The sequence below is a fragment of the Branchiostoma lanceolatum genome, chromosome 16 (assembly GCF_035083965.1).
Source record: "Branchiostoma lanceolatum isolate klBraLanc5 chromosome 16, klBraLanc5.hap2, whole genome shotgun sequence".
Classification (NCBI taxonomy): Eukaryota; Metazoa; Chordata; class Leptocardii; order Amphioxiformes; family Branchiostomatidae; genus Branchiostoma; species Branchiostoma lanceolatum.
Window position 1 is genome coordinate 4,385,470 of NC_089737.1, and position 10,694 is coordinate 4,396,163.

Below are 10,694 nucleotides of genomic sequence, written 5' to 3' on the forward strand. Positions count from 1 at the left end.
TTGAAATTGAATTTTTGAACTAACAAGGGCATTCAACTTGCACAACAGACCGACACAAATTAATGCATGACCCCCGCCAAGGAACAGCGTTTTGTTGTCAAGGAGAACAAATGTGAAATTCAATGAGCTGTTCGAAATGACAAAGCAGAAGCACAATTCCAGTGATCTAAAATGTGGTATCTCATAATCTCCCCACATCAAATATATGTATATATTCAACTTCTTCTCGCTTCTTAAGGCAGCTGTAAATTTACGTATAGTTAATTTATAAAATTTCACAAGAACATGAATATTTACGTGCTATTTTGAGATCGAAACTATGGCAATTATCTTGCAAATACATGTAATTACAAAATATATATTCCATTTATTGTTGTTATCTTCGCCGAGTACTTGTAATGTTTTCGGTTGAAAAATCTGTCGGGTGGGTCTGTATTTATGTCGGGAGCATAACTCAAGAAAGCTTCAATGAATCTTTATGATTTTTGGTAGGTGTGAAGTGGTTGTGCAAAGAAAGGTCAACTTCGAAAATGATTCACCTTACGTTTTTCAACGGTACTGTAACGGACTTTGCATTTTTTTGTGTGTTTGTATGTAGGCAAAAAAAGTGACGGAAACGTTGATAGATCTTCATGATATTTTGCAGGTGTGAAGATGTTGTTGACACAGAGGTCAAGTTAGAAAAATAATTCCCCTGGTATTTTCCGTTGGTACTGCAGCGGGCTTTGTGTGGTTGTGTATTTGTATGTCGCCAGCATAACTTTAGACGCCGTTGATAGATCTGTATGATATCTAGTGGATGGGTTGGATTTACCGAAAGGAAGGTCAATTTCGATAATGGGCATTCTAGCGGGTACCTAAGGTACTGCAGCGGAACTTCAAAATTTAGGGGCATATTTTCTGAAGGTGCTATGGTCATGATTTTTGTGTGGTAGATAGTTCATGCCACAGAAATTAAGTTCTGTAAATTTGGCTTGTTTAGAACTGCAATGGGCGTTTTTGTTTTGACATTCGGACATGAATAACTTGAGAAGGGGTCGACAGATCGTCGTGATGTTTGGTATGTTGAGATCTCAGATGGTGCTTTGCATAATCAATGACTGATTATGCAAATCAGGAGATAATTTGAATAATTTGTAAGGAAAGTTTGTTAACCCACTGAATTTCATTATGGAACATGGGGCAGTGTCAGGTCATGTAAACAGATAAACGTGTAGGTCAAATAAATAAACAGATGGGGCACCCACTATTCTCCAAGCAGAGGTCTGGGTCCAGCTGGTTTTTAACTTGTTTAGTTCTGGCATTTTTGTTCAACACTGTTGGCGACATAACTAAAAGGGGACAAAATAGAAAGCCTGACAAAAACACCTAAAAGTACGTCAAAAACAAGCCAGACCCACTCCTCTGCTTGGAGAGTACACTGCACCAAAACTGCACCACTGCTAGGTGCGGAAAATTCACATGTAATATGTCTCTCAAAATGTGTATGATATGGAATAAAGATTTATTCTACTCAATATATATTGACATTACCATTTCATCATCACTTTCAACTTACAACACTGCAATTTCGAACCTTTGTGGCCCATATAATATCAACATAATCATATTTTTTCATGACCAGTTATAACATATATCAGCACATATACTAGTCCTGTACCACCAAATGATCTTTAACCCTATCTAGACTGGACTCATTCGCCCCATCATAACTTCCAAATGGTATGGTGCATGATCAAATTTGCAGGGGATGATAAGCATGTAAATATTAAACACTCTCCATAATAAGCCTTGATTATTTGGCGAAGATAATGTGTTCGTGGAACAAGAGTTTAAATTAAGTACAGTCCACAATCAAATGACAGTCATCTACTATCTTATTCAAGTTACTTTTAATAAGCCAGTTCAAGAATCAAACTACGCACGCGCAGGTCAAAGGTGAACGCCTATGAGACTTTGTCACTTATGCTATGCGGGTTGTATTTTCTCTCTAGCATATTGATAGGAAAATATTGACTTGAAAGCACGCCAAGTTACGTTGGGACTAATTTGTGATGTTGCACTCAGTATATATACCTAAATACCCCATTGAAAAATACGACAATAGGAACACAGCGAATAAAGGGTAACTAACGGTATATACTTATAATTTCACTTGTTGATTTGTATGAAATGAAATCATTTGCATATGTCGGAAACTAGCCTAATAGCCCCATTCTTGTGAAGCGATGTAAGAAAATCATATTCAATGTTAAAGTTGTGCTTAGTTTTGTGATTGACAGGAATATGATCATAGTAATGATAAAACAGCGTCCTGTTGCGCATGTCCGTGGTGAATGGGTAGAAGCCGTACAGTGTGATGACGTCACAGAATGTCGTTCCCAGGATGTAGGCGATGAGCCCGGATGTTGGAACGCGCAACTTGGGGACCAGCGTTGTACGTAGCATGCTAGATAGTGATGAGAATGAATATACACACATTACATTGTATCTATTTAGCTGTCTATCGATATATATATCTATCGTTATATCTATCGATATGTCACAGTCCTCTCTTCCTGTCTTTAGTAGATACCATGTGTCTAGTATCTATCTGCTCATCTTTTTAACATAATCACAACCAATGTTACGCGTTTTAAAAGGCTTGATTTTTAATATGTGTGTTTGTGTGTGTGTGTGTGTGTGTGTGTGTGTGTGTGTGTGTGTGTGTGCGTGTGTTTGTGTGTGTCTATCTTCGGACACACAATAAGAGATACCGTATACCAAATACCAAGGTATTCCAGCCTTAAAAACCCACGCCTACCCTCTTAAGGTTAGTTTTAAGACATTTTTGACACTTTAAATTGCGTATTTCTCTCGATGTGTGTACCTGTCTGCCACCCAGCTCTTAGCATGCTTACCCATTGAGTATTGGTTGAACTTTGTCCAAAGAGTATGTAACTGAGATGTTCATCCTGCTCCGTTCCAGATTGCTGTTCAATAGTCGGAGAGACTCCTTGGCTTGGTCTACCATGATCTTTATATAGCTGATGACGCCATGATTCACAGACGACAAACTTTTCAGAACTTCGTTCCGTTTGTTCTTGTCTGACAGCTTCTCCAGGAGGATTCTGGTGAGCGTCCAATTGACGATGGTCATGTTCGTCTTCGTCCCAACGTCCTGTGAAAATTGCCGTGAAAAACGGAGATTTTGTTTTTTGGTGTATCTGTGTGTGTGTCTGGTTTGTGTTTCTGGACTATTGTAGTCAGCATAACTCAAGAACCCCTGGATGGATTATGATGATATTTGATATGTGGTTAGGTGTTGGGTAGACAAAGGTCAGGGTTGATTTGGGCCTCCTGTGTGCCGTGGTCTTGTTCATTTAAGTGTAGATTGATTTTAATTTCATATTTGTGACATGTGTAAGTTAGTTAAAGGTGAATATAGCCTTGCATAGATGATGCAGATGTGCTAATCATTTGCATAATTAAGATTTTGCATGACGGTACGAGGTCTCCGAAATCTTTACTCTGAAGTGTGTTTGCACGAGAAATCACAGTCGCCATGCTCTTTTTCGTTGTTTAACGAGAAATAAGCAATTTTATGGATCGAACTGCGCTTGCGCATATCAAAGGTCGATGCCCCTAAAGTTCTTATCTCGAACATGCATATTCAAGTTTTTGTGTATGGCCTAGGGCTGACCTTTAAGTTATGGCTGCCTATAGGAAAGCATGTTAAGAAACACTGAAACAAGGCTTCATAAAAGTACTAACCCAAACTTCAATGTTAAAAACTCTTCTACACTGGAAAGTCACAAGGGTCTTGTTGATAACCATGCAAAAGAAAACAGAGGGTTGTACAGCTCAAACTCCGAGGAAAGCTGCCAGTTTCAATGAAACTCTACCTTTGACCCCATATTTCTGATGTATCCATCCGCATGATCCAACAACTCACATCCATCCTTACGCCAACTAAACGGGCAAATTAAACAAATTTCAACCAAAAATGGAAAAGCTATTATATAAAGACCCTACCTGTTCTCTCTAACCAAAAAAGTCTCCAGATTGGGCAAAAAAATTGAAGGAAAAGAAAGGTTTTAAAGATTTTAAGTAGGGACTACAACTTTGAGGTCAGCCCCCTACGTCGGCCAGTTTGCATGAAAATGTCCAGACGTTTTTTTGTTTCTGTCAGGGCTTTCAAATTTGACCTCCCATGCGCAGTTGGATCTGTGAATGGGCTTATAGTCAAACCTCTGAAATTTCTTCAGTACAACACCAAGATAACGTCACTTATAGTTAAAACAAACAATTCAAGCTTGCCTAAAAACCCTAGCTTCAAACGTCTAGCATGGTGGACAACACTTACGTCATGGTCACGTGAGTGCAAAACATACAATGAGATAATGTTTACCTTCACATAGTTTCTGACAGGCGCCATGTTGATTCTGATGACGTAATGATGGCAATCGATCTCGTTCCCACAGCTGCTGTTGAGAAGAATCCCTCCATTGCCGACGATTGCGCATGCGCGGTAATGTCGCACTGGTGTTCTCGTGACGCACTCTTTTTTTTCTCTACATTTCGACTCGTTTTCCTCCATGTCCACGAAGTAGGCGAAATTTTTTGATGTGTCGAAATGTTGGATGGTCATATTTCTGCGAGTACATATAAAATAACAATCATGTCTTGATGAAGGTTAGACATCCAGGTAATAAGATACGCCAAAAATAATTACTCAAGCAACTGGATAAGATTTTGAAACAGTCAGACGTTTCAGACAGTATCCACTGTCTTTCGTCAGTGACTAACGATAGGACTGAGAACACCAGCTTTATACCAAAACTCTGAATGGATATGTTAATGAGGTAAAGACAATTTTTCAAGACATCCTAAATTGTCTTTACCTCATTAACATATCCATTCAGAGTTTTGGTATAAAGCTGGTGTTCTCAGTCCTATCGTTAGTCACTGACGAAAGACAGTGGATACTGTCTGAAACGTCTGACTGTTTCAAAATCTTATCCAGTTGCTTGAGTAATTATTTTTGGCGTAACAATCATGTCTATTTACAATGTCCTCTTCAACATAAAATTATCATTGTATCACATCTCAAGTGTTCATCTACGGCACGGCCCAATGACGACCTGTACATTATGTCCTGAACTAGCCCCGTACCCAAAGCCCATTGTAAACAACTGCCACTAGAACTTTGACACAACAGCATCGCACTATAAATATTGCATATCTCCATACCAAGCGCAACTTGACATTAAATGCATTGTCAAAAATTTTTCTGAGCATGAATGCTTGCATAAATATGCTGTACTTTAACAGTTGCTTATCATTAATTTTTCTCTTCTTTAGACGAGTGAAACATCAATGATATGTACTAAGATCTAGTGAAGGAAAAGAGTTATAGCTACAAAACACTGCATTCATTTCAATGTCACGAACTTCGGGCAAGGCTACACCCACTCTAACACAGTACCTGATGACGTTTTTTGCAGTGACGTTGGTGTTATGGTTGTTCCCAGGGTTGCATAAGGGTTGAACTTTCCTTCCGTAGGCCAAAAACGTAAAACTGCAAATATATTACCATAAAAGACCTCGATATATATTGTGGAATGGTTACGGTCCTTAGAATCAGTTCCTATCCATAGATTCCATAAAGCGTAAAATGAATGAATGAACTTTATTGCTCAACAATCGCACATGGTGCAATGTATGGCATCAAATCAACAATACTAAAGGCTAATTAACTATCCTACAATTCTAAGTACAAAATATCATCGAAACCAGTCTATGGGTTACAATATAGTCATGTATGGGTAATCCTGTCTCACTTTTGGAATGATTTATGGAGGAATTGACCTATGTTGATGGAAATAGGAGTCGGACATGACAACAGTACATGGAAAATATAGCTCTGTGTACCAGATAGGGTGAAGTTTGTCTTAGTAGTAATTGTCTGTAACATCGCATCTCTCTTCTTACTATAATTTGGATGATTCATCACATCATTTTTAATATTTTCATTAGATGTAGGACACAATCTCTGAGTGGCTGGTGTGTTGTGATGTCGGCCCCATTTCAATTTCTAAGCAATGTGCACTGATTCTCAGTTTTGTTATGCTAGTTGCAAACAGTTTAGTATTAATTGATGTGAGATATATTTCCAAGCCAAAGTGCTTTTTGATTTTAGAATAGGTGTGGAGTTTACTGGAATTTCTAAGTTGTTCCCTCCAGCCAAAGAGAAATGTATATTTCAGAAATTGTTAAATATGTTTCCAAAATGGTTGGCATTAACTACGAGGTTAAGCCAAACATTTTAAAACCCATGTCTACATAGTATGTCCTGAACGTGAGTAGCTCAGTCATGCTCTTCTTCGACTGAAGTGTCGTATTCTTTTTTAACAATCTTGCCTTAGGTGAATTCTTCAATCTTAGCCAGTATTTCATCAACTGTGTTTGACTGTCAATGAACAATGGGCATACTCCTAATTCACCCCTTGCGGCGGCATTTATAGAACTTTTCGGAAAACGGAGTAAAATGTTGCAAAAAGTTAAAAGTACATATTCCAAGTCAGAAATTTCATAGGAGATTTTTGGTTGATGTAGTGTAACATTCTGATTCCGTAATAGGGTGTCTGACTGGTATTCAGTTTGTCACTATACTTCTTGAAACGCTCTCGCGAGCTTTTATTTAAACAAAAGAACTACCCCACCTGAATTTCTCTTTGAACGTTTCCAAGTTTTCTGTCGCTTCGGAAGTAATGAAATCCGGCCATCTATATGGAAATTATTATTAGGTTTCAACCAAGTTTCTTTGATACAAACTATATCAAACTTACTTACACTATCTAGAAAATCTAAACACTTTTTACTAAAACTACCTTGGACATTCCAACTAATTAGGCTCAAGGCCGTGTCAAATGTCATGTACAAAGAAGGAAAAAAGGAAACATGAAAAGAGCAATTACAAATATTGTTACATATAGGTTTGGCAAAATGTGAGTAGACGATCTAATATGTTTCCATAACACACTGCAATACATCATGTGGAATAATCAGATTTAGTAGTCCTACTCAGTTACCAGTGAGGCGACGTCACGTCTTGGCATCAATCAAGTTAAGGTTTTTCTTATCGCGTATAACAGTTAAACACCGCGTTTCTTTATGATTCTCTATTGATTTGTTTGTCAACTTCAGCATATGTGTGAACGAGTATGTGTTGTCGAATGCCTTATTCAAAGCTGCGACTAGTTTCTGTAGTCTCGAAACGCGTCTGAATTAGGTTCTATGCAAGCTAATGCAGTGTTGAGTGCATAGATTGCCCGTTGCACCCTTGTGTCTTTCTTGACAAGGTAAAATGTACATGTAAGCTTATCAACTGTATGTTGCGAACATGTAAGCTTAGCAACTATTTGTTGCGAACATGTAAGCTTAGCAACTATTTGTTGCGACACTTGCCAACTGTATTTGCGTTCAAATGGCTGAACAACGGATCCATATATAGTCATACGCGCACAAAATAGCCTTTCTCTGGATTTTGAACATTCACGACATTTGGTACTTTCATACAACTCATCAGCAACTACGCTTAATTATGTACTGCTGGTGGTGAAAGGAAGTTCATTTCCCATTCCAACCATACCGCTTGTTCCCTATTTTTTCCAAAATCTCCATAAATTTAAACATACACATCTTCACAACTTACCTTGGAAATGTGTAAACCGGGTTCCATTCGTAAAAGTTGATTACGATTACAGTTGTACATGTCACTAGACAGCAGAGTGTCACAAACGCACAGAAAATGGAGCGTTTCCCTAGAAAAGCCATTTTGAGGGTGGGTTTGGGGGTTCATTGTGCGGGCATGCAGATAAGAGCAAGGGGGTTTGCGGTACGCTGAACTTGTGTTCACTGCCAGTGACCGCTGTTTGATTTGTACAGGAAAAAACGGGTTAAAGTGATCCTCCAATTTTTGTCAAGCAAGCACGCAGTCTCTTATGCAGCCGACCTATAATGATGACTATCTCAAGGTTAGTTTAAAAACAGCTTTGACACTTTTGGACACCTGTCGCAAAATCATACATCGCCTTTTATACCTGTATCAAATATCAGTTACTCCTAGATACCTAACGCACTGTGTGCGTGTGGTTGTGTGTGTGTGCGTGTGTGTGCTTGTGTGACTGTCTGTGAGTTTGTAAATATGTATGTGCAAGTAAAATTCTCAGACACGCAATGCTCAAAACCAATACCCAAAACCTCTAAAAGAGCCTCCATTTTAGCATACCTTGTGTCCTCAGTCAGGACTCATGGGAAGAGTATGTCCAACCTTTATTACTGAAGTTAACGTTGAACTAACAAGGGCATTCAACTTGCTTAACTAACCGACACATACATGTAGGAACAACGTTTTGTGTCAAAGGGGGACACATGTGAAATGCAATGAGCTGTTCTTTGTAAAGCGTAACACGGCGTCTAACTAAATATGATAATAGACAAAAGCCGTGGGAAAGCAACTCTTGTTCTTTAGGAGACGTACAAAAAAGAAGATACAGAAGACCGGATATCGTATATCCAATAGCTCTATCCAGCCTCAGATCTGACATATATGAGTTCCATGGTTGACAGGTCAGTATTAGCACTAGCAAACTCATTAAACCTTTTGTACCTAATTAAGTCAATTAAGTGTCAAACCAACGCAAATTCTTTGTACAGGCTTTGCAAAATAGCTGTTTCTACTATATACCATCAGCAACTGTTTGGCGAATAGGAAAGTTGTACGCAATGCTATAAGAGCTGCAGTGGGACTACACCATGGTAACAAGAGTGTGTAGGGTTTTCTTCATTTGTAAGCCTGCCAAAGAGAGAATAAACCGTAACAGTTACCACAGATATGGATATCGATGCAGATATTCGGAGGAAAATGCAGAATGTTCTATCATTTAGATGTTGGTGTCAAGGCGTTTTTCTATGTAAGAAATCACCGCCATCTTGACCTGAATGCCACTTTACCTTGATCCCGTTTAACGAAGCACTTCGATAGAACGTATCTCATTTTTAAGAAATGAAATCATTTACATATGTCGGAAACTAGCCTAATTGCCCCATTGTTGTGAAGCGATGTAAGAAAATCATATTCAATATTAAAGTTGTGTCTATTTTTGTGATTAACTGGAATATGATCATAGTAATGATAAAACAGCGTCCTGTTGCGCATGTCCGTGGCGAATGGGTAGAAGCCGTACAGGGTGATGACGTCACAGAAGGTCGTTCCCAGGATGTAGGCGATGAGCCCGGATGTTGGAATGCCCAACTTGGGGACCAGCGTTGTACGTAGCATGCTAGATGGTGATGAAATGGAATGAATATACATATGGGTACAATGTATCTGTCAATGTAGCTGTCTATCGATCTACATATATGTCAGTATATCTATCGATATGTCACCGCCCCTCTTACTGTCTCTATTTGATTCTGTGTCTCAGTGTATCTATCTGCCCATCTATTCATTATGCAATTAATTTGTTTTCCAATATGTATGTATGTGTGTGTGTGTGTGTGTGTATGTGTGTGTGTCTGTGTGTCCATGTGTATGTGTGTGTGTTTGTGTGTGTATGTGTGTGTATGTTTGTGTGTGTGTGTGTGTCTGTTTGTGTTTGTGTGTGTGTGTGTGCATGTATGTATGTATGTATGTGTGTTTGTGCGTGTGTGTGTGTGTGTGAGAGTGTGAGTGTGTGTCTAAATCCTCACAGACACACCAATGCACAATATCATATACCCAAAACCTAGCTATTCCAGCCTCGAGTAAAACCCTCGCGTACCCTTTTAAGGTTACTTTCAGCACAGTTCTGACACTTTGATGTATTTCTCTCGGTGTGTGTACCCGTCTGTCTGCCCCCCTGTCTGTGCAGATTGAAAACGTGCTTGAAATAGCTAGTGCTATATTTTTCCTCTAGGTCTAGTCTTTCTTACCGTGTGAGTATCGGGGTCACGTTGTCTAAAGAGTAAGTAACTGAGATGTTCATGCTGCTCCGTGCCAGACTGCTGTCCAGAAGTCGAAGAGACTCCTTGACTTGGTCTATCGTTTTCTTAACGTAGGTGATGACGCCATGATTCACAGACGACAAACTTTCCACCACTTCTTCCTGTATGGTGTTGTCTGACAGCTTCTCCAGGAGGCTTCTGGTGAACATTCAATTCACGAAAGTCATGTTCATCTTCCTCCCAACGTCCTGTAAAAGTGCCATAATTATCTCCATAAAAATTGGAGATATTGTTTTTGGCGTGTCTGTGTGTGTGTCTGTTTAATAATGCCTGGCAAATTCAAGAATTGTTGTCCCCTCATGATCCCTGAAAATATTTCTCTACACGCGGCCTAATTCAGGCATGAGACCTAAACATCCAACATGGCGGACAACCATTACGTCATAGTCACGTGACTGCAAACATCCAATGAGATAACGTTTACCTTCTCATAGTTCTTGACGGGCGCCATGTTCATTCTGATGACGTAATCATGGCAGTCGATCTCGTTCCCACAGCTGCTGTTGAGGAGAATCCCGCCGTTGCCGACGATTGCGCATGCGCGGTAATGACGCACCGGTGTTCTCTTGACGCACTTTCTCTTCCTTCTACATTTTGACTTGTTTTCCTCCATGTCCGCGAAGTAGACGACGTTTCTCGACATGTCGAAATGTTGAATGGTCATA

At 39.3% G+C, this 10,694-nt stretch overlaps 2 protein-coding genes across 2 annotated transcripts; both read right to left on the reverse strand.

Moving 5' to 3' along the window:
* Positions 1-2,130: 2,130 nt before the first annotated feature.
* Positions 2,131-5,968, reverse strand: LOC136422157 (alpha-2,8-sialyltransferase 8B-like). Its single transcript, XM_066409805.1, has 5 exons — positions 5,468-5,968; positions 4,251-4,634; positions 3,885-3,951; positions 3,011-3,160; positions 2,131-2,562 (listed from the first exon to the last, which is right to left on the reverse strand). The coding sequence occupies exons 2-5, from the start codon at positions 4,628-4,630 to the stop codon at positions 2,179-2,181; spliced, it is 981 nt and encodes a 326-aa protein (XP_066265902.1). The 5' UTR covers positions 4,631-4,634; positions 5,468-5,968; the 3' UTR covers positions 2,131-2,178.
* Positions 5,969-8,493: 2,525 nt separating this feature from the next.
* On the reverse strand, positions 8,494-10,694 carry LOC136422160 (alpha-2,8-sialyltransferase 8B-like). The gene is made up of 3 exons (XM_066409806.1): positions 10,410-10,694; positions 9,958-10,167; positions 8,494-9,326 (listed from the first exon to the last, which is right to left on the reverse strand). Exons 1-3 carry the CDS (start codon positions 10,691-10,693, stop codon positions 9,056-9,058), a joined length of 765 nt encoding a protein of 254 aa, XP_066265903.1. The 5' UTR covers position 10,694; the 3' UTR covers positions 8,494-9,055.